Genomic DNA, 25,464 nt, shown 5'->3' on the forward strand with positions numbered 1-25,464 from the left:
AATTGGTGATTTTAATTCCACTTTCATGCCATTCAATGCCGTGATATATTTTGTGAGTGATTTCAGGTCATTTTTGCAAGATTGGCTAGGCAAAAGTGGAAGAAAGCATGTACAAGGGAGAACACTTGAAGAAAACAAGGAAAAGCACACACAGACAAGTGTGCGTGCGCACAAGTACCCGTGCATACGCACAAGAAGGAATTTGTAGGTGTGCGTACGTACAGGTGGACTTTCAGCAAAGTGTGCATACGCACAGGACCCTGCACGTGATTTCATTAATGAAACGCGTGATGCGCGATTTTGGGAGCCTTTGGCCAATTTTTGAAGGCTCAATGCTGAAATTGAAGTGCTATATGAAGGGGATATCAACACATATGAAGGCATTAGGTTTTATTTGGTAGCATTAGCTAGAATTAGGACTTAGACATAATTTTCCATAGTTTTACATAGTAGGAGTAGGAGTAGTGTAGATTAGGGAGAGCTCTCTTAGGATTTTTAATTAGGGTTCATTGTAGCATTTTATAGCAAGTTTTGATTTTGGATTTTGCTCATCTTTTGTAAGTACTCTCAATTTCCTCTTTAATTTTACTACTTTTGCTTTTATGTTCTTATGGTTCAAGTTACTTTGTTTATATATGCAATTTTGGTATCTTGAAGTTTTGATTGATGAATTTAATGTTTTATACCTTATATATGCTTGATTGCATGTTTATAGTTGGTCTTATGAATATTTTGGTTATAGATTTTATTTTTCTTTGCAATTTCCTATGTCTTGGTTTTATGCCCACAAGCTGTTTGTGAAAATGCCAATTATGAGTTTTGAGTAGATTTTCACACCTTGGCTTGGGATTTGAGTTCCTAGGATACTAGAGTCATAATGTTCGACATTTAGTGGCAATTCTTGGGTAGTTAGTTGACTCTTGTTTTTATTGACGCTAGCTTTTTACTAACTAGTTTGGTAAGTTAACTAGGACTTATGGATTAAGGTCAATTATGCTTGCTTGACCTACTCCTCGATGTTAGGGTTAACTAAGCGAGATTGACTCATCATAGTTGCCATAGTTGTGGTTATGGCGATGATAGGATTCCTTGGATCCTCATTCCCAAGTCAAGGCTCTTTTTATGCATTCCTAGCATTTTCACTAAGTTTTTATCTTGTTTCCTTTTTAATTGCATTAATTATCAATTTTGATCATTCTTTAGTCCTTTCATTTCTTAGTTCTTTTAATCTTTTGTTCTTTGATTACAAAACCCCTTTTCCCTCACAACCGAAAGTGCAACACTTCGATTGCATCCTAGGGAGAACGACCCGAGGTTTAATTACTCTCGGTTATTTTAATTTGAATTTGACATTTGATTAAGAGAATTCATTGTTGGTTTGGACTATGCTACTAACGAATTGATTCTTATTTTGATTGATTCTAAATCGACAATAATTCTCTCTTATCACTCCCACAACGATAGCACAGTCCTATCTTAGTTTGGCATGGCTAGTCTGGATGGTATCTCCCGCATCTTTGGCACTCCAAATCTTCTGAAGTAGCCTTTGCCCACTTTTCTTTACCATTTCCCGTGGGGTTGTCATTTTTTCGGTAATTGTTCCAACCTTGGGAAGGCTGAGGTGGACACCCACTCCTTTTGAAGTCTATTCCTCTCAGCGCAAAACTCTTTGTCTAGATCCTTTCTATGGGACTCCCTGTGGTCACTCCTCGCTATATCAGTTTTCTTGCAACACTCTTCCACCACTCGACTATTGTTAACTAACTCCGCAAACTCTTAACCTCAAGAGGCGCCACAACTCGCATGATATCATCCCTCAAACCATCTTGGTACTTCATACACTTTCACCCCTCATATTCTTCAGGAGCACCCTAACAAACCTGTGAGAAATGACACAACTCTTCAAATTTGCTCGTATAAGCAGCCACCAACATTGATCCTTGTTTAATTGTAGTAGCTCTAATTCCTTAGCCTGTCTTGCAGAGTTTGAGAAGTATTTCTTGTAAAACTCCCCTTTGAACATCTACCAGGTAATCACCTCATCTCTATTCCTTTGCTGTAGCAGTCGGTAAGCTCCTTGCCACCAGTGTTGCGCTTCTCCACTTAACTGATATGCAGCGAATTCCACCAACTGACTCTCAGGTACATGTTGCGCTTGCATTGCCATTTTCTATCGCCTGGAACCAATTATTGGTTTTCGTCGCATCATTTGAACCCTTGATATTGGGGATTGACCTTCAAAAAGGATGCCAAAGTTATCGGACCTCCATTAGCTTAGTTCCCCTCAAGTCCGTTACCGTTCCCGTTCATTCATTCCATAACTTGGTTTGTAGCCGTAGTATTTACGCACATCGGATTCATAAAAGTGATAGAGGGAAATCGTCGGTTAAAAATTTTCACAAAATAATTCCATTTCAAGTATAGTTCCAAACCAATAGACAACCTTTAATCAAAGTTTAATTTGTTTATCACAAGTACAAACCCAATAAAAACCGAGAGTATTTAAACCTCAGGTCATCTCTCAAGAAATTGCAGGGAAGTGTGCATGTTATTGGTTATGGGTGTATATTTTTTGGGTTTTGGGTTTGATAACAAGAAATTAAAACTAACAACTAAGAAAAGTCTTGGCAAGGAATGAGAATTGAAATTCCTATCCTCATTATCATCCTCAATTATGATGGTAATTGTCTTTTGCTCTCACTTAATTAACCTCTAACAATTGAAGGAAAGTCAAGTGAGCAAAATTGACTCTAATCCAAAAGTCCTAATCAAAGATTAGTTTTAGTAGAATTCAAGCCAACAAGAAATCTTCAATCACCAATCAACAAAAGAGTTTGATAACTCAAGAGTCTCTAATCACTCAACCCAAGCCAAGAGCACAAAATTCTACACTAAAATCCAACCAAGTATTCTATCAAACACTTGGAAGGCATAAAATGAAAGCATAGTAAAATAGCAAGAAATAATAAATTCTATGACTACCAAATGCAAGAAAACAATAATAAGAACTCAATTAAAGAATGTTACTAAATCAAAACAAGCAATAAAACCTAAATCTAAGAGAAATCTAACCTAATTCTACCATAATTCTAGAGAGAAGAAAGAGATTCTCTCTAAAATATGACCTAAAGAATGTTACTAAACTATCCTAATTTCTGTCCCCTTCATCCTTCTTGATTTTGGCCTCAAATAGCTTCAGAATTGAGTTGGATTGGGCTTTAGCAGCTGCAGAATTTGCCCCTAGCGTGCTTTATTAAGTTGGTCACGTGCTGCTTGTCACGCGTACGCGTGACGAATAGCAGATTTCTAAAACTTCATTTCTTCATGAATTCTCCACTTTGCATTTTTTTCTTCATTCCTTCAATCCAATCCTTGCTTTATAAACCTGGAATCACTTAATAAACATATCAAGGAATCAAATGGGATTAAAGTGAATTAAATTTGGCAAATTAAGGGCCTAAAAAGCATATTTTTACTCTTAAGCACAATTTAGGGAGAATTTACAAAATTATGCTATTTTAGTGAATAAATATGAAAAAAGTTGATAAAATCCACTAAATTCAATACAAGATAAACCACAAAATTGGGGTTTATCAAAGAGAAGTCATAGTAGCCAAGAGCATGGCTTGGTTATCCCCCGATGTACCTTCTTCATTTTCTCTCCATATTCAGGTTTGACCACGTGCACGAGTCATCATTCGGGTCATGTCCACACCAAACAAGCGATATTAAGATGATCAGTCTCAATATCTCAAGTTAAGTGCTTCGAATTCTCAAAAGTATACTCATAATCAGAGTATGCATTGAAGCATAAGCAGTCCATCCCTCAGGCTCACGAGGACGAACTGCTCTGATACCATAATATAACACCCTAATATTCAAATCCTTATGCTCGAGTCATAACTTAATGATAATAAGGTGGTACGACTCTCAAGGGGGATTATAATACATACATACATATATATATATATATATATATATATATATATAAGTTGAAAGGAAAAATTAAACGAGAAGCCTGAAAAGGAGTAAAATAAAATCACAAACAGAAACTCTCACGTATCGATAAAACAGAAGATAAAGCACACATTTAAACGAAGGTAAAGATAAGTAGTAAGGAAGGATATGATAAGGATAGGATATAAACATATAACATAAGTAAATAGCCACTAGCCGCGACCCGCAAAGTTTAGGCCGGCTAGGGTTACAGGAGTAAAAGCAGTTGACAACAGAATTTCCTATCTCTCCCATATATATATATATATATATATATATATATATATATATATATATATATATATATATATATATGTATTATAAGTTGAAAGAAAAAATTAAATGAGAAGCCTGAAAAGGAGTAAAATAAAATCACAAACAGAAACTCTCACGTATCGATAAAACAGAAGATAAAGCGCACATTTAAACGAAGGTAAAGATAAGCAGTAAGGAAGGATATGATAAGGATAGGATATAAACATATAACATAAGTAAATAGCCACTAGCCACGACCCGCAAAGTTTAGGCCGGCTAGGGTTACAGGAGTAAAAGCAGTTGACAACAGAATTTCCTATCTCTCCCAAGGATACATCATCACCTTTATAGGCAAGTTCTAAAATAAATATTTATATGCATCATATTAAATATTTTCAAAATAAAAAGGACAGATTCTGAAAGTACAAAACAGAATCAAATAGACCTCACCATCGACCAGACGAATCTAGCTCACTACTGAGCACCAGGACCTGCATCTAAAAAATAGAGAATATATACAAAATGAGAATCCATGACCCATGGGTTTCCAGTACGGTAAAAGTGCCAAATAAATACAATGCACTATAATTAGAACTCGCTAAGCATCTTAAACTCCATACGTCGACATGTCATTTTCCATTGGTAAGTTCTCACTAATCCTTAATTAATCAGGAAACTAATTAAGGGATTCTAATCTAAACCTTTTATATCATTTATCTCCATAATTCTCACAACCTTCCAACATTCCAACGGAACCAACCCTTAGTTAATTTGACTCAGTTATTCTGTATCAATACCTCAAATCATCCTGTTCAATACTCATCATTTTTAATCAATCATTTCATCATTTCATTTTGACAAAGACATCCCTCAGCGTCAACCAACATCAGCATAAGGGACCTCTCAGTTGTATAAGCAGAAACAATACAAACAAGTAATACACAAGTAAGGTAAATAAGGCAAGTAGCATTTATTCATATAACATATTCAGTTAGGCAAACTAATACAATTAGGCAAAGCAAAACAAATCAAACATATGCAAATATGATATATGTCTGCCCTATGGCCAATGAGCTCATCTGTCGATTATACAGCCAACCCAACACACCCTGTAGCTAACCCGGATATCGTCTCTCAATACGAAGGGAACCGTAACCTTCAAGGAGGGAATCCTCAAGCTCCCATTTAGAGAGACACTGTGATGTAATGACAGGGAATCCTCAACCTAACTCATTCACACCGCAGCTAGGAATTGAATCGAAGGAAATCCTCAACCTTCTCCATTCAATTCCCCGATGTAGCAAGAGAGGAAATCATCAACCTCACTTGCCCACTACAATAAGAGAGAGAATCCTCAACTTTATCTTGCCTATCAGTGAGCGGGATCCAATCGAAACTCATTTTAATTCAACACAAGCAAACATGCCCACTATCTGAAATAATCATTACAGAATTAAACCTAAGGGAATCCTCGACCTTCTATTTAACTCTCTTGTGCGACAAGTGAGGGAATCCTCAACCTCAAGCTCGTCTACCGCGACAAGAGAGGGAATCCTCAACCTCATCTTGTTTATCACAACTAGTAAGAGAATCCTCAATCTCAACTTACCTTTACATGAGTGGGATAACACCACCGTCCGCACAACACAATTCTTATTGTCTTTTTAATCATAGTCACAACACAAGAGAGGGAATCCTCTACCTCAACTCGCCTATTCATCCCGGGATATAGTGCTCGTCACACTCACCATCATCATCTTGTCTAAAACTTCACTCACTTGTACAACATATAACTCGAAGGGAATTCTCAACCTCCCCAATCCGCCATCATTCACCAATTATCAATAACTTACATCCATCACTCAATTCGCTCATTATCATCATCATTTTCATCATACTCAATCTTTACTCCTCATCACATTCATCCTTATCACGCGTCACTTTCCATCTTATTCATTTTCCTTAATTCCACTAACTTAACTCTTTAGATTCGGCCTCTAACTCTTCCATTCTTAATTACACCGGCTCTATACTCTTATCGGTGTTTATAAAGGTTTAAAAGGCTAAAAGAATGGTTAAAAGACTTAAAAATACACTTTTTCAAAACTTGGAGGTTGTGCATATGCATGCCTATGGGTTACGTACGTATGATTGAAATTTTGGGAGTCGCGTACGCGAGTCCTTGTTCGCGTACGCAAGTGTTGAAGATAGGAGCTTTTCCTCGCGTCACGTACTACGTCCGCGTACGCAAGTGGGCAATTTTGACATTGCAGCGTACGCATGCCTCCTTTCGCGTACGCGGGACCACTGGACAATGGCCAGTGTCCGCGTCACATGGCACCTCTGCACGCCAGTGTTGCAGAATTGCCAAAAAGTTGTTTAAGTGTAAAAATTAGTTTTTGAACCCAATTTTCAATCCTTCATATCTTTTTATACAAAATTTATTTTTCAACCATTCTTGAACTGTTGGAAAGATAGATAAATGAATTTTCATAAAAATCTAATTTTGAAAATTTTTCAACTCTGCGGACCGAGTTACAGCCCGTCGAAGTTGGCTAAAAATCTATTTTAACAAAAAACACACATTTACCAATTCTTTCAATTGTTCATAAGCCAAAACATTTTCACTCAACAATTTTACCACAAACCAACCCCTTCACGTTCTTATACTGAACCAAATTCAAACCTACTTCATTTACTTATTTCAACTCAAATTTCATCTATTTCACATCTCAAACCTCAATTCACTAATATCTTTGTTCCTCTTTTCTACCACTCTGGCTAACTTCCTTGTTCTAATAAGTTTTCCTTAATTGTGTTGTCCATGTTAATGTACTTTTCTACCCTTTCTTGTACCTCATGGAGAGAGTTTAGGTGCCTCTTTAAAATTGATTATGAAAAAAGGTCCATTATTGAGTACATTCACCAACCCCATGATGGCCATCTCTGTTGGTAGGCTCTGGATTTTCAAACAAATTTTATTGAACATTTCCATATAGGCTCTAAGGGATTCTCCTGGCTTTTGTTTTACCTTGAGAAAATTTGGAGTGTGTTTGGTCTTGTCTTTTTGAATGAAAAGTTGGATTTTGGATAAATCATCAAAAAATGATATTGACCTTGGGGTTAAATTTTGAACCATTGTATGGTTGCCTTGGTTAATACGGTCAAGAGCACCTTGCATCGAGTTACATCAGACACATATGCTAAATACATTAAGCTTTTAAAGTTACTGAGGTGATGTTGGGGATCTTGGTTGTATCGTCGTAAAAGTCTATATCTGAGCTCTTAAAGTTCGTGGGAAACTTTACATGCATGATTTCCTCGAAAAAGGGTCACTACCTGAAGGAGTTAAGTCTTTTTCTTCCCAAATTCCCCTATTTCTTAGATCAGTTTCCAATTTCTTCAACTTGTCTTCCAATTCTTTCGATTGCGTAATTCCCTCCACAACTGTGGCATGGACTCTCTTTATTTTTCCAACTTGATTTCTAGTTGGTCAAGTTGTCCTTGGTGACCATGGACAAAGCCTATGATCTTTGCTATATTTTCAATCCTTGGTCTTTCTGGTATGTGAATTTAGGAGCTCATTCATCATCTTTGTCGCTCATCTTTGCTTTTTTTAGACTGCTGAGATATAGAGAATGCTCGATCATCATTACGATGAACTCCACTTTATGATCTTGAGTCAGATGCAGTACGTTCGTCTTCAGGATGTGAGTTTGTCATGGTTGAAGGTTGATCTCCAGTTCTCCACACAGCGCCAATGTTCTGCAAGAATACCTGAAACCAAAGTCATATGGGTCTATATGTGAGGTCTATAGTCCATTGAATAAAGGTTCTGATTTGTTCACCAAAGTAGTGAAGCTGTCCGACGTCTTCGAGTGGATGATGGTGGCAGATACCTACAAGGGAGTATGATACTTAAGTTATCAAGAGTCTTAGGCAATTTTAAGTGAATTGGGATTGAGAAATCCCTGAGGTTGATGAGGAATTTATAGGAAAAGTAATGACTTGGTCATCACTATAGAATTGCCCCTCTTGTGATAATGGGTAGGTATTTGATAAACCCCTATTTTATGATAATTTCTGGATAAAAATATGGAGTTTATTAACTTATCTTACATTTATTCACCAAGAATGCATGTTATTATTATTTTTTCCTAAATTGTGCTTAAGAGTTAAAAGCATGCTTTTTAGGCTTTTAAAACTGTCAACTTTCATTCACTTTAATTCCATTTAATATCGTAATGTGTTTGTTGAGTGATCTCAAGTTTAACAGGAAAAGAATCACTTAGAAGTGGAGCAAAAGCATGCAAAAGTGAAGAAATAATGGAGAATTAAAGATTTGAAGATCCCGCTGCCATTCGTACGCATCTTTCTCAATTAGTGTGCATGCACGACGCGTGCATACGCATGACATACAGCGCATGCCTCATTAATGAAAGCACATGACCACAATTTTAGGGCTCATTTAGTGCCCAATTAAGCTATATTCTGAAGAGAAGAAAGAAGCAAAAAGGCCAAGGGAATGGAAGACAAGGGGGGTTACCAATTGAGAGTGTGTAAAGAGTTTTTATGATTTATAGTTTTTAGAGAGAGAAGCTCTTTCTTCTCTCTAGGTTTTAGAATTTTTTAATCAATTTTTGTTCTAGTTCTTGAATTGAATCTTAGTTAAATCTAGTTTTGTTATTTGAATGTTTGTTCTCCATTTTAATTCTATTTAGAAACTTTTTGCAAGTCACTTCTTCTTATTTTGTTAATTTGTGGATTTTGTTAATTTTGAATTTCTATTAATATATTGATGTTTTTATATTTTATATGTTTTAGTGAATTGATATTGTTGATATTCGGTAGTAATTAAATTTAATTTTGATTAATTTTTATGATTTCATGATGTTTTCTCTTATTGCTCACCAAGTGTTTGATGAAATGTTTAATTTAATTATGGAGTAGATTTTTCAATTCTTGGATTGGGGTTGAGTAATTAAGGATTCTTGAGTTATCAATGTCCAATATTGATTGGTAATTTAGGGTTGTTAGTTGATTTGATTTTCACTACACTAATCTTTTGCCAAATTTGATTGGTAAGTTGATTAAGATTTGTGGATTGAGAATAATTATGCCTAATTGACTTTTCTTCGATATTAGGGGATGATATAGTGAAAATAACTCTTAATAATTGTCATGTTTGTGGTTGATAACAAGGATAAGAAGCCTAACTTCTCAACCCTAGCCATGACCTTTTAAGTATTTGATTACCATCTCTTTTATTTACTCTATTCTCTTAGTCCTTTTAGTTTAATTCCATTACTTCCAAGTATAGTTACCTCTTAATTGTTACCATATCGATTGCATGCTTACTAGATAGTTGTTTACTTGCTTACTGCTTTTACTTATTGCAATTTTATTGTTAGTTTTTCTTTAATTCTAGTTACCTTACCTTTTCGCATTCATATTCAAAACTCCCAAATTCCATAACCAACAATGTGCATTCAATTGCAAGTCCAAGGAAGAACGACCCGAAATTCAACTCCTAGTTATTGATTTGATTTTTGTGACAACCTTCTAAACTTTGATTGTGAGTTGGTTGTCGGTTTAGACCATACTTGCGACGTAATTGAGTTTTTAAGACTTGAAAATTTCTGAACCTGTAATTAACCCGCATCAGTATTCTCCTGAGATATGGAGAGTTATCCCACGTTATAATGGTTGCTAACCTGTAGATGAGTATCTAAAATAATGGAGTGAAAAGACTTTTTTTATTGCACAAGTTGAGTTGGTCGTGGGTCACAAAACTTGCGCTCCGACAGATTGATTGATCTAGAATTCTATTAAATTGAATATGTAAGTTTAATGGATTTTCTCAAAATAGTTCAATCTTTACTAAATCTGTGATCCTTAATTATTTGGGTCAGAATATAAATAAAATATTATAGAGATTATTCATAATTTATGTGTGAACAAAGAGAATTAAAAGGGAGTAGCTTAATATTTTTTAGTAAAATAATAATAAAACCCATTGTATACAAATTTACATTGATGTTTTATTTTGTTGTTCTTTAGTCCATATTTGTCATTCATAAGCTGTTTTTTTAATTGATTAATTGTTTAAAAATTAGAAGTAAAATTAATCGTTCATATATATTAAAATAATTCATAAATTTTTAGCGGTACTTGGATACAACTTTCAAGAAAGATCTCTTTTAATTGAAAACCATCAAAATAGTATTTTTGTATTAAAATAATAGCCATGTCCCATGTGGTATATAGTCCAAAAATTTTCGAACAATAAACTATTAATCATATATTTTTGGATTTTTTACTCTTCTAATATATTTTTGTAGGTTGATATGGTACGAAATCAATTTCATCGATGTTGCAATTTTGTCACGATGGATGTGAAATTTTTTCAAATGTTGTTTCGGTGACTTTTAATTTTGGATAATGCTACTTATTCTTTAAAATTCAGCCTTTGTTCGTTTTTTAATTTAATAATATTATTTAATTATATTTTAATTAAATTATTTATTTATTTTAAATAAATACATTTTAATTAGATTTAATTTAAATCTTATCAATTAATTTTTTCAATTTTTTTTAAAAATAAAACAATTAGTATATTTTGTATCTATCCTGACAGAAAGGACACAGAAACACTAACAAGGGACATAATTTATTTTTTATTTTTCTTTTATTATTCTTGTTAATTTTTTATAATTATATTTTTTATTATTATATTTTTTTCTCAAATTTTTTAAATGAAAAAAATAGAATAAATTAAATTTTTATAATTTGTTCTAATTTATCACCAAACAGAATACAAGAACACAAAATTTTTGTGTCTCTGCCTTTTGTATCTTGTTCTCATCAGTGTCTTGTCTTCTTCTCAGAAACAAACGTAGCCTTAATGACATGAAACGTTAATTCACATTATACATGACATTTAACATATTCAATTAGACGCTGATCAAATATATTTATAAAAATTTATCAATTTAGTGTAGTTAAGTTATATTAGCATATTAGGATTAAAGTTTTATATAATTAAAAAATTGACTAAATTGATAAATTTTTATAAACATATTTGTTCAACGTCTAATTAAACATACTACGTAATATGTATGCTATTAATTAACACTTTATATCATCAAATCGTTGACGAAAATTATTAATTATGTGACAGAATAATAAAAATAATTAGTTTATAATATTTAAAAAATTAATTTAATTAATAAAATTATTTAAAAATAAATTTTGAAAAATGACCCATTTTTTAAAAACTAATTCCATCATTAATCCTTTTCTTTTCTCTTTATTATTTAAGGAACATAAAACCATAGGAATTAGCAACTTTAATTTATGCAAACACTAAAGAATATAATAATCAAGCATGTATATCTTACATATATTTTGTAGGTATTTTTTATATTATTTTATATATACTTATAATACATCTAAAATAATAATGAGAAAATATATAAAATATTTTTGGTACACATTTAAAATACGTTTAAATTTGTGCTTATATTTTTTTAATATAAATAATTTTTTTAATAGATTCAAAATAATAAGTTAACATTTCAAATCCATACTTATATTTTTCATAATATAAATTATTTTTAACACATCTAAAATAATAAAATACACAAAATATTTTTGATACATATCTAAAATTTGTATTTATATATTTTAATATAAATAATTTTTTAACACATCTAAAATTTATCAAAAATAATTGTGTTTATTATTCTTATTAAATAACTATTTACTAGACTTAATAGTTAAAACAAAAAAAATAATTTTAATAATATTATTTTTATTTTAATTTAGTTAGAATTTAATTTTAGTTTGTTATTCTGGTTATGTTATGTTTAAATTTAAATTTAAATATTTTAATTTTAAAGAGATATAATTTTAAATTTTAAATATATAAAAAAAGATTTGAGATATAATATATATATAAAACTAATTATTATAAATTTATAATAGATAATAATTGATTAAAAAATTATTTATGATGAATAGCTAGTTACATGCATGCACAGTATAAATTTTGAATTTTTCTCGTTTATGGTGGAGGAATTAATGGAGTTCCAATCAAATCAAGATAAAGCATTTTCGATTCCTCCCTAATCCATGATTGAAACACTTATTAATTAGCTACACGCATCCAAAATAAATAAGGAATTATCATGTTAACAGAGACAGATTCAATAATAAATTGGGGGTGTACATATTGAAGTGGTATAGGGAAAGAATATAATTTTTTTATAGTTATTTTTTATTATTTTTTTATTATTTAAAATGTAAGTCCTACTTTTATTAGTCTCCTTTTATTAATCTCTCTTTTATTCTATTAAAAAAAATCTGTAAACTTACATTTTTATCATATAATTTACCTAATAAATTTTATGGATTTTTTTTTTTTTGCATGTCATTCGTTTCTAACAAATAGTGCTAAAATTATTTAAAAAAAAGTGCTAAAAATTTATTCTGTTAGTTTATTTCTTTATTTGAAAGGATAAAATATATAAAAAAAAGTGTTATTTTTATTCGCTAAATAACGTGTATGTTAGACAATAAAATTCTTTTTTTTTGGGTTCCCAACAAAATATTTGGAACTAAGAAAGTGAAATATCATATAACATTATCATTGCATTAGTTTTTTTTTTTTTTTATCAAAGATAGGAGACTCGAATCCGCAACCTCTTAATGGAGTATGGGAAGACTATGCCATTTGAGCTATTACTCATTGGCTTATCATTGCACTAGTTACATCCTATAATTTAACTTCTTTTTATTTATTTTTTTTTTTTTTACCAAAGATAGAAAACTCTAACCCACAACCTCTTAATTGAGTATGGAGAGATTATACCATTTGAGCTAATACTCATTCTTTTTATTTATTTTTCTCTTGATCATTTGCATAATGTTATTGGAAATAGTCAATAATAAGAGTTTAGTTTACAAAATAAATTAATATCAATGTTTCTTTCTAAAGAAAAATGAATTTAGTCACCCAAAAAAAAAAAGAAAAATGAATTTAATTAGAATACTAAATAAACTATTATTCAATAATAGAAACAATTTAGTGTGTGTTTGGATTACAGTTTATAAATGGGAGTTTCTATCAAATTGATTTTGTAAAATTGATTTTGATAAAAAGTAAGTTTGAGTTAACATGATTTATGTTTGGCAATCTTTATATTAAAATTGATTATAGTAAAATAAATGTTGTTTAGATTATATTACTCAAAATTACCTTTAGATGAAAAATTACTAAAAGAGACATCAATTTAAATATTTTTTAATATACATGCAAAATCAGAACACTAACAAAAATAATATAAAAAATATTTATCATATAAATAAAATAAATACAATAAAAATAAAAATATGAAAAAAAAATACTATAAATTTTATAATGTCAAACAAAAAGAAAATATTCTATAATTTTTCTAGTACGGTCACTACTCTTTAATTTAGTATTATTTTGGATTATAAATTTTTATTATTTATGGCTCTATTGTTATTTATAATTAATTTTTTATTTATTTTATCTTTTTTATAGGATCATAATTTATATTATACAAAATTTTGATAATAAATATAGTATATAATAATTACAATTACAAATTTTACAAAGTCAGAATAAAAAATAAGAAACAAATTAATGCAAAACAAAAATAGAGTATATCAAAGAATGAAAAAAATCATACAGATAAAAAATAATAAAAATTTCATAAAACCAACAACATATATCATATGAACAAAAAAATATAATAAAAAATAAATAAAATTTATATGAATAAAATCAAATAAAAAAATAAAAAAATTTCATACACAACATAAATACAAAGCAGTAAAGGATAGAAAAAAAGAATTTATATAAAAAAATAATAAAATTATCATAAAAATTAATAAAATATCTAAAAAATTAGAGCACTATAAAAAATTAAAAAAATCAACAACATTTGTCATATGAATAAAAAAATATAATAAAATAAATAAAAAATTATATGAACAAATCCAAACAAAAATAAAAAAAGATTTTATAAAAATATACATATAAAAAATAGTATAGTAAATAATAAAAAAATGAATTTTTTATTTAAATAAATAAAATAAATTTAATAATTACCAAAATAAATAATTTAAAAAATATTTATCGAAATAAATACTCCTCTCTTATCTCGTTTACACTGTAAAAGAGATAATTTTACACTGTAAAGGGGATAAATACGTGTCGCATACACTTTTCTGATCTCGTTTACACTGTAAACGAGATAAGAGAGAAGTATTTATTTCGATAAATATTTTTTAAATTATTTATTTTGGTAATTATTAAATTTATTTTATTTATTTAAATAAAAAATCCTAAAAAAAACTCATAAAAATATAATATGAGAAATTAGAACACTACATAAATAATATAAAAATATTCATTATATAAATAAAAAATATAATAAAAAATATAAATAAAAAATATAACAAAAAAATATAAAAATAAAAATGCAAAAATGAATATTAAAAATAATTAAAAAAATTAAAATATTCAATTTGCTAATAATTAAAATAAATTTAAATAATTTTGATGAAAAAAAATTGAAATAAAGAACTATAAAAAAATAGGAAGAACTACAAATAAATTTTATAAAAAAAAATAAAAGATGGAGTTGATAAAAAATAAATAAATTTTTCACCTAACCTTACAAGTTAGAACTTCTTTTACAGCTATCCACATCCAAAGCATGGAATTTTTTTTTTTAAATCAGGACCAAAGTGTGTGATAGCAAGACCCCTTACAAATTGAAACCAAAAATAATACATATATAATATATTGTTCGTCCATGTTTATCACGCTAGCAGATGCTGAGGATTATATTATTTATTGCAACTTGGAACAACGGATTTTTTTTTTTAAATAAAATAAAAGAATAATTATTTTTTAAAATCTCATTTTTTAATTTTAATTTTTTAAATACGCTATTTTTTTGTTAGAACAAGTTCGTCGTACTCCCGACGAACTCTATAATTTTTAGAGTTTATTTAATTTCCGACAAACTTCACTTTAAATTTTAAAAAAATTTCTAACTCAAATTCTTAAATTTTATAACAGACAACGACAACCATTATCATCGTCTCTAAAATATACGGGAATATACGAGAGTACACAGGAATAAGTCATACTTTTATTAGGAATATAATAATTTTTTTTATTTGTAATGAAAAATAACTCTTTTTAAATATGACTTATTTCTGTGTATCTATGTATTTCTAAAGACGATCATAATAATTATTATTGATACCAACAATATTAAAAAAGTCATGCTTATTATTTGTGTATTTTTGTATATTCCTATAAATACTACTTAAAAATTAGAATTTTTGAAAATTTAAAAGAAGTTTGCGGGGATTCGACCGGAGGCACGGCGACCTCCCTCTACCAAAAAAAATCGTATTTCTAAAATTAAAATTAAAATTTTGAATTTGAGCAAATAATAATTTTTTATTTTATTTCAAAAAAAAAAAATCCTGGAACAACTGGTTTTTTAGTTAAACAATACCCTCTGCAAGTTCCAGTAGTACAAGCTAAAAAAATTCATACCGGGTATAGTTACTTATACCTTATCTTTCGGTTTCTCAATAATTACGTTACACCCAACTCGTAAGAAATGAAATAACGCGTGGATATTCCGCATTTAAAAAAAAAACGAATAATGATGACATGGCAACGCACTACTCCTACGTGTCATCCACGTTGCACTCTATTAGTCAATCGTTTATACTTAGCAAATGCTCCCCGTGTGCTCGCCTTCGCAATCCATACACTTTTCGCGTGCGGTCTCGTGCGTTTCCCATCTTCGTTTCTCGCGTCACATACCGACCTCACTTTCAATCTCCTAGGCGCATTCCTTCCATGCTCCCCCTACTCTCATTCCATCTTCACCATTGCTTCTAATCTCAACAAGTCAAAGTAATCAAACCTCATGGCTACCCTATACCCGGACCAAAAATTCGCACTTGCTACAGTTTGCGAAAGCGTGGAAGGCTCGTGGGATTACCCACCAAGCCACGTTGCCATGCAAACAAGCCTCGTGCCCTTCAAAATTTCATTCCTCTACAACCTACCCCCACCCTATATGCCTACGAACTCACATTATAACCGTGGATTCTTCCTATATTGGAGCATAAGGTGTACTTACCCGCAGAGGAACAAAAGCAGCCTAAAAATACTAGGATTGTGATTTAGGGTGTGTTTGCATTTGCGTTGGAAAAGAGAAAAGCTCGTTTGTGTTCTTTGAACGCTTTATCTTTATGTTTGGCGACATTTTTATTTTAGAAATGCAAAAGTGATTTCTGTCTTCAACCCTAGTTTACCAAAAACTAAAAATTCTAGTTTTTCCATTGATGTTTTCACGTTGGATTAAACTTTATGTTCTTTGTACCAATTATGTCCTTCATATTCACATGTTTATTGTTTTTTAATAATATTTTTTTTCTAATACTTTTTTATGTATATTATTATTTTTTATAAAATTTCTAAATTTTTTATGAGTTTTTTTTGCTGTTATTGTTAATTTTTTGTATGGAATATTTTTTTTTATTTTGTATTATGATTCTATTAATCTTATTAGAGTACTAAAGAATACTAAAAGTACTAAAAAAATATTAAAATTTATTTAAATATTTAAAATAAAATTATAAGATAACATAAAATAATTATTTAAATTCATGTTCTTTTCTGTAATTTTTTATCTAAAAGTAATTTTGAATAATATAATCCAAACAATATTTAGTTTACTATAATCCATTTTAAATAAAAATTACCAAACATAAACTACGTTAATACAAACTTATTTTTTTATCAAAATCAATTTCACAAAATCAATTTTATACAAATCTCCTGTAATCTAAATACACACTTTATCTATAGCATCTTGACTTGGAGTGAATGGGATCTCTTGATTGTTAATACTCAATACTGCTAATTGGTGTAACGAATGAAAGAACCAATAATTTAACGGTAAGCTATCCAATGGTGACTTTAATGTTAAATAATTTAAAAAAATTTCAGGTATTTTCGGAATATTAATTTTAATATTTTAATTATTAATTTTAATTATTAAAAAATATATAATATATATTAATTAAAATTAATATTTAAAATTATTAAAATATTAGTATTTTTAAAAATATCTGAAAATTTTTCAAATAAATTTATAATTGGTGATTATGATATTAAAGTTCATGCATGTATGGAAAAACAGTCACAATTTCAACCAAGAAACTTGATCAGGGGGTGTAATTGTGATTTGTGACATAAAAAAGGAACCAAAGTTGACATTCAAATTGGAAATTCATTGACCATTCGCCACAATTGAAATTTCAGTAATCAGCTAATTAAAACGTGAAAAAGACCTAATTCAATAACATCTTCTAAAATACTAAGAATAATGGGAATTTTGATTAGCATGAAATTAAGTAATCCAATTATCAATTTTCAATGAATTAAAGAAGTAGTCCATGACATGATCCGCTTAACCTAAGATAGCATTTTTAATCTGTACAAATTGAACCACAGCGCCCTACTAATTACTATAACTACCAAGCCATGGTTTCACAAAATCATTGATTGAATAGAGATTATGCAACTTCCAATACTTCCCGCTACTGCCACTGACTCTGTAGCAACCAACAATTCTTCAGCTGAGACTCCACGCTTTCTCTGAAGCTCTTCACCCGAACCAAACAAAAATGGGTCGAACACAAGCCCATGCCCGATCCAGGACCAGATCCGACCCGGATCGTTTTCAAGAGGTAGCAAACCGGCCCGCACCCTACACCTTTCCCCTGAACTACGATTCCCCACGCTCTTGTTGTTCTTTCTGTATCGGAACCGCCGTCCTCCGCCTCGTCCTCCCCTCCGATCTCCTCCACGAAGATGACTCCTTCTGGCACCGGCGTCTCCCCTGACTCCCACCGTTGCTTCACCGCTGGCCAATCGTCAACAACCACCTGCTTCTCCGTCGTCGTCGATGTGGTGGTTTCTTCTCCCTTTCTCTTAGAAAAAATCTGCACCAGAAGCGGCGCCTCCTTCAGATTCTTCACGATTTCCACCACTGATTCCCTCATCCACGTGTCCAGCCTCTCCTGCGCCTCCAAGACGGCAGCGCTGTCACGGCCTCCTCCATTATTAGAATCCTCTCTCTTCCCGAACGGCTCAATGCTCATCCGATTCTCCACCACCGCTCCCCTAGCCGCCGCTGGCGCCGCCGAAGCCATCGAGATCCTCCCCTTCCACGCCGTGGAGCGCGCCAGGTCTCCGATCACGACGGAACACGGCGAGGCAAAACAACACCGATCCTGGATTCCGAAGTTAGCAGCGGTAAGGCGGCTGTTTCCGCCGCAAGCAATGCCGAGAGACGACGACGCCATCTTCTTCTGCCTGCGTGGATGGCGGGGAAAGGAAGAAAACACGCAGAAGAAAGGGAACAAGAGAGAATCTTAAAAGCCAAAAGGGATGAAAGCTTTTATTACTTTCTGTTTGTGACGAAGGGTTTGTGCTTAAGAATTCAAATAAAGAAGGAGAAGAGAGGGAAGAACGAGAATCAGAGAAAGCTGTTAAGATAGATAAAGGGATAGAAGAAGCGTAATGGGTGAGGCGATTATTATAGTTTCAGTGACGCGTTCAAGATTAACGGTTGATCAACGCTTTCTTCAAATTTGACGGTTCTGATCTGATGCATAGGTGACTCTATCGGACTCTGACTCGGACTCCTTCTGGCTACTGTTTAAAATTCATATCACAATTAAGTGTGGAATTGGATTACAGTTTGTAAATAAAAGTTTTTATCAAATTGATTTTGATAAAAAATAAATTTGAGTTAATATGATTTATGTTTGGCAATCTTTATATTAAAATTGATTATAGTAAAATAAATATTATTTGCATTATATTACTCAAAATTATCTTTAGATGAAAAATTATTAAAAGAGATATCAATTTAAATAATTTTTTTAATATACATGCAAAATCAAAATACTAACAAAAATAATATAAAAAATATTTATCATATAAATAAAATAAATACAATAAAAAAATATAAAAAAATACTATAAATTTTATAATGTCAAACAAAAAAAAATATTCTATAATTTTTCTAGTACGGTCACTACTCTTTAATTTAGTATTATTTTGGATTATAATTTTTTATTATTTATGACTCTAATGTTATTTATAATTAATTTTTTATTTATTTTATCTTTTTTATATGATCATAATTTATATTATACAAAATTTTGATAATAAACGTAGTATATAATAATTACAATTATAAATTTTACAAAGTCAGACTAAAAAATAAGAAATAAATTAATACAAAACAAAAATAGAGTATATCAAAGAATAAAAAAAATCATACAGATAAAAAATAATAAAAATTTCATAAAACCAACAACATATATCATATGAACAAAAAAATACAATAAAAAAAATAAAATTTATATGAATAAAATCAAATAAAAAAATAAAAAAATTTCATACACAACATAAATACAATGCAGTAAAGGATAGAAAAAAAGAATTTATATAAAAAAATAATAAAAATATCATAAAAATTAATAAAATATCTAAAAAATTAGAGCACTATAAAAAATTAAAAAAATCAACAACATTTGTCATATGAATAAAAGAAATACAATAAAATAAATAAAAAATTATATGAACAAATCCAAACAAAAATAAAAAAAGTTTATAAAAAATATACATATAAAAATTAGTATAGTAAATGATAAAAAAACGGATTTTTTATTTAAATAAATAAAATAAATTTAATAATTACTAAAATAAATAATTTAAAAAATATTTATCGAAATAAATACTCTTTTCTTATCTCATTTACACTGTAAACTAAATAATTTTACACTGTAAACGAGATAAACACGTGTCGCATACACTTCTCTTATCTCGTTTATTTAATTTTTATAGAGTTTATTTAATTTTCGACAACCTTTACTTTAAATTTTAAAAAAATTATTAACTCAAATTCTTAAATTTTATAATAGATAACGACAATCATTATCATCGTCTCTAAAGTATATGGGAATATAGGAGAGTACATAGGAATAAATCATATTTTTATTAGGAATATAATAATTTTTTTTATTTGTAATGAAAAATAACACTTTTTAAATATGATTTATTTTTGCATTTAAAAAAAAAGGAATAATGATGACATGGCAACACACTACTCCTACGTGTCATCCACGTTACACTCTATTAGCCAATCGTTCACACTCGGCGAATGCTCCCAGTGTGCTCGCCTTCGCAATCCATGCACTTTTCGCATGCCGTCTCGTGCGTTTTCCGCCTTCGTTTCTCGCGTCACATACCGACCTCACTTCCAATCCCCTACGCGCACTCCTTCCATGCTCCCCCTACTCTCATTCCATCTTTACAGTTGCTTCCAATCTTAGCAAGTCAAAGTAATCAAACCCCATGGCTACCCTATACCCGGACCAAAAATTGGCACTTGCTACAATTTGCGAAAGCGTGGAAGGCTCGTGGAGTTACCCTCCAAGCCACGTTGCCATGCAAACAAGCCTCGTGCCCTTCAAAATTTCATTCCTCTACAATCTACCCCACCCTATATGCCTACGCGCTCATATTATAACCAGGGATTCTTCCTATATTGGAGCATAAGGTGTACTTATCCGCAGAGGAACAAAAGCAGCCTAAAAATATTAGGATTGTAAGTTAGTTGTGATATGAATTTTAAACAGTAGCCAGAAGGAGTCCGAGTCAGAGTCCGATAGAGTCACCTATGCATCAGATCAGAACCGTCAAATTTGAAGAAAGCGTTGATCAACCGTTAATCTTGAACGCGTCACTGAAACTATAATAATCGCCTCACCCATTACGCTTCTTCTATCCCTTTATCTATCTTTACAGCTTTCTCTGATTCTCGTTCTTCCCCCTCTTCTCCTTCTTTATTTGAATTCTTCAGACGAAAGCACAAACCCTTCGTCACAAACAGAAAGTAATAAAAGCTTTCATCGCTTTTGGCTTTTAAGATTCTCTCTTGTTCCCTTTCTTCTGCGTGTTTTCTTCCTTTCCCCGCCATCCACGCAGGCAGAAGAAGATGGCGTCGTCGTCTCTCGGCATTGCTTGCGGCGGAAACAGCCGCCTTACCGCTGCTAACTTCGGAATCCAGGATCGGTGTTGTTTTGCCTCGCCGTGTTCCGTCGTGATCGGAGACCTGGCGCGCTCCACGGCGTGGAAGGGGAGGATCTCGATGGCTTCGGCGGCGCCAGCGGCGGCTAGGGGAGCGGTGGTGGAGAATCGGATGAGCATTGAGCCGTTCGGGAAGAGAGAGGATTCTAATAATGGAGGAGGCCGTGACAGCGCTGCCGTCTTGGAGGCGCAGGAGAGGCTGGACACGTGGATGAGGGAATCAGTGGTGGAAATCGTGAAGAATCTGAAGGAGGCGCCGCTTCTGGTGCAGATTTTTTCTAAGAGAAAGGGAGAAGAAACCACCACATCGACGACGACGGAGAAGCAGGTGGTTGTTGACGATTGGCCAGCGGTGAAGCAACGGTGGGAGTCAGGGGAGACGCCGGTGCCAGAAGGAGTCATCTTCGTGGAGGAGATCGGAGGGGAGGACGAGGCGGAGGACGGCGGTTCCGATACAGAAAGAACAACAAGAGCGTGGGGAATCGTAGTTCAGGGGAAAGGTGTAGGGTGCGGGCCGGTTTGCTACCTCTTGAAAACGAGCCGGGTCGGATCTGGTCCTGGATCGGGCATGGGCTTGTGTTCGACCCATTTTTGTTTGGTTCGGGTGAAGAGCTTCAGAGAAAGCGTGGAGTCTCAGCTGAAGAATTGTTGGTTGCTACAGAGTCAGTGGCAGTAGCGGGAAGTATTGGAAGTTGCATAATCTCTATTCACTCAATGATTTTGTGAAACCATGGCTTGGTGGTTATAGTAATTAGTAGGGCGCTGTGGTTCAATTTGTACAGATTAAAAATGCTATCTTAGGTTAAGCGGATCATGTCATGGACTACTTCTTTAATTTATTGAAAATTGATAATTGGATTACTTAATTTCATGCTAATCAAAATTCCCATTATTCTTAGTATTTTAGTAGATGTTATTGAATTAGGTCTTTTTCACGTTTTAATTAGTTGATTACTGAAATTTCAATTGTGGCGAATGGTCAATGAATTTCCAATTTGAATGTCAACTTTGTCACAAATCACAATTACACCCCCTGATCAAGTTTCTTGGTTGAAATTGTGACTGTTTTTTCCATACATTTATGAACTTTAATATCATAATCACCAATTATAAATTTATTTGAAAAATTTTCAGATATTTTTAAAAATACTGATATTTTAATTATTTTAAATGTTAATTTTAATTAATATATATTATATATTTTTTAATAATTAAAATTAATAATTAAAATATTAAAATTAATATTCCGAAAATACCTGAAATTTTTTTAAATTATTTAACATTAAAGTCACCATTGGCTAGCTTACGTTAAATTATTGGTTCTTTCATTCGTTACACTAATCAGCAGTATTGAGTATTAACAATCAAGAGATCCCAATCCCATTCACTCCAAGTCAAGATGCCATAGTTATATAGTGGTAGCGTATGGGGATATATTAAAAACAAAATATCACTCCCTTGTTAGAAAAATAACAAATTTAACTTTGATGTTTGATTTTTACAACAATGACTTAAGTGTTATATATAATAAGAGAGACCTTAATGGATCATTTTTTTTTCCTCTGGTAGTGATTATTGAGAACTTGTTAATCTTTTGCCAACTAATGATGATTAGTTTATTAATTTATTTAAATAAGAATTATAAATTCAAATTTTATATATATATAAAATTTATTGGTCAACGACAAATTTTTAAATAGAACTTCGATCTATAATAGATTAGTTTTTCAAAAAAAAAGTTAATTATTTTTTAATGTATTAATTAAAATTAAGGATTAGTTTAGATTGACTTTTAAAAAATGATTTTACTTAAGAACCAAGTAGGAGGTAGCCAACTAGAGCCAACTCGTTAAAAAACAGGAGGTCTGTTACAAAAAAGAAAAAATAACTTCCCACTACCCTAATTTTTCGAATTTCAAAACTAAAAATACAAAGAATTGGTTTGAGTTGGCTTATGTTATAGTCGGTGCTCTAGACTTTTTCTTTGAAAAAAAAAAACTTTTCATATTCTGACCCAAAATAAAGTCAAGACCAAAAAGGTTAAAAGTCCACCCAATAAGAATGGCATCATCTACTTCTACCCAACCTCATAGAGGTCGGCATGACAATGGTAGTTCAACCTTATTAAGCTAAAACAATAACTAACTCTTAAGATATCTTCCACTTATCTAGAAGGGAGATCTCAATAACTCCCTAGAAAAATGGAACAATTATCCACCATCAAAGGTGAAACTACACTAAAAGGTGGTTACCTATTCTACTATAAATATACTACAAACTCAGATATATTTAGAACCCAATCTACAAAAAAGCTTACCTAAAATCTTTGCTAACTTAAACATCAGAGTCTCTTGTAGGTACTACCCCCACCTCTTTACAAAGAACTTGGACGGCGGCACCTCAGCTCTAATACAAGTCCGTCGCTGTCACAGAGGGAGCCTGGACCTCACGTTCAGGCCCAAACACAATCCAATTTCAGGTAACCTTCGGAACATTGGCATCGTTGCTGGGGACTACTGCAGAATTTATAACCCACAAACTAACCGGCAAGTGCACCAGGTCGTACCAAGTAGTACCTCAAGTGAATGAGGGTCGATCCCACGAGGATTGATGGATCAAGCAATAATGATTGAGTAATTGGCTTAGTCAGACAAACAGAAAATAGTGTTTTGAGAGTTCAATTGCATCAAACAGTAATTCAGAGAATTAATAAAGCAAGCAGTAAACGAGTTGTGAAATATATAGAGAAAATAGTTAAGGTTTCAGAGATATTTATTTTTCGGATTAACTTTTCTTACCAACTACTTTAATCATGCAAGATTCAATTTATGGCAAACTATATGTGACTAAACCCTAATTCCTTAGACCTTTTTAGTCTCCTCTAACCTTCATCAACCGCCAATTTCTTGGTCACTTAATTCCAATTAGAGGGTTAAGTTCAAAACTAGTTTATGTGCCACAGAAACCCTAATTATCCAAATATAAGAGGATTATATGTCACGTATCCCGTTAAGTCCAGATAATTATAAATTTAGGAAAAAAATTTTTCAAGCTGTTGTTCAAATAAAGAGCTTTTCCAAGGTTTACAAGAACTCAAATAGAATAATGGTCATACTTCTGTTCCACCCAAATTCATAAGATAAAGAACGACAACAATTCTTGAAATTGAAATCAATACATAAATTAAAATAGAAAAGTAATAGTATTAATCGATAGAATAAACAGAGCTCCTAACCTTAATAGTGGAGGTTTAGTTGCTCATGGTTCAGAGAGAAAACTAGGCTTCTGAAAAAAGTGTAAAGTGCGGAATGAGGTAGGAGAGAAGAGTAGTCCGAAGGGCTGATTCTTTTCCCTTTTTATATCTAATCCTAATTAATGTAAAAAATATTTTCTAAAACTAAATAATATCTTCTCCTATTTGTAAATAAAATAAAGTTTAATAAAAAAATTAATAAAATCTTCGTTGCCATCATCAAAATAGATGCGGGGACCACTCCTTTCTCTTGAGCTGGCGCCTAACTTGGAGAATCCCAAGTTAGGCGCTGCATTGACCAAATGGAATTGAAGCTTCTTCTTTCATATGGTGCCTAACTTGGGAAATTCCAAGTTAGGCACCACCCTGGCTGCATGCAATGGGAGGACTTGTATTTATGGCACCTAACCTGGGAAATTCCAAGTTAGGCAACAACATGGCCGTAAAAAATGGAAGAAAAGGGTATACTATTATATATCGTTGGAAAGCAATGGAAGTCAGCTTTCCAATGCCGCTGGAATCATATCAATGGGACCTCTGTAGCTCAATTTATATTCATTAGAGTGCAAGGAGGTCATGGTTGACAACATCATCCACTTTCTTCCTCTTCTTCTATAAACTCCGTCAAATCCATCCGAATGCTACCTGAAATAAACAGAATTGAACACAACTCAAAGTAGCATTCATAGTTGGTAGCACGAATCCTCACACCTTCGTACTGTTGTAC

At 31.7% G+C, this 25,464-nt stretch overlaps 2 protein-coding genes across 2 annotated transcripts; one reads left to right on the plus strand and one right to left on the minus strand.

Annotated features, from left to right (window-relative positions):
- Positions 1 to 17,694: 17,694 nt before the first annotated feature.
- LOC112782847 (uncharacterized) lies at positions 17,695 to 19,187 on the minus strand. Its single transcript, XM_025825477.3, has one exon. The coding sequence runs from the start codon at positions 18,685 to 18,687 to the stop codon at positions 17,920 to 17,922; it is 768 nt and encodes a 255-aa protein (XP_025681262.1). The 5' UTR covers positions 18,688 to 19,187; the 3' UTR covers positions 17,695 to 17,919.
- A 1,763-nt stretch (positions 19,188 to 20,950) lies between these two features.
- Positions 20,951 to 22,361, plus strand: LOC112782803 (uncharacterized). The gene has a single exon (XM_025825407.3). The coding sequence runs from the start codon at positions 21,393 to 21,395 to the stop codon at positions 22,158 to 22,160; it is 768 nt and encodes a 255-aa protein (XP_025681192.1). The 5' UTR covers positions 20,951 to 21,392; the 3' UTR covers positions 22,161 to 22,361.
- Positions 22,362 to 25,464: the final 3,103 nt, after the last annotated feature.

This window comes from Arachis hypogaea, chromosome 20, assembly GCF_003086295.3.
Source record: "Arachis hypogaea cultivar Tifrunner chromosome 20, arahy.Tifrunner.gnm2.J5K5, whole genome shotgun sequence".
NCBI classification, from domain to species: domain Eukaryota; kingdom Viridiplantae; phylum Streptophyta; class Magnoliopsida; order Fabales; family Fabaceae; genus Arachis; species Arachis hypogaea.

Excerpts from the sequence above, each read along its gene's own strand:
- LOC112782803 (XM_025825407.3), top strand. The coding sequence starts at position 21,393 with ATGGCGTCGTCGTCTCTCGGCATTGCTTGCGGCGGAAACAGCCGCCTT.
- LOC112782847 (XM_025825477.3), bottom strand. The coding sequence starts at position 18,687 with ATGGCGTCGTCGTCTCTCGGCATTGCTTGCGGCGGAAACAGCCGCCTT.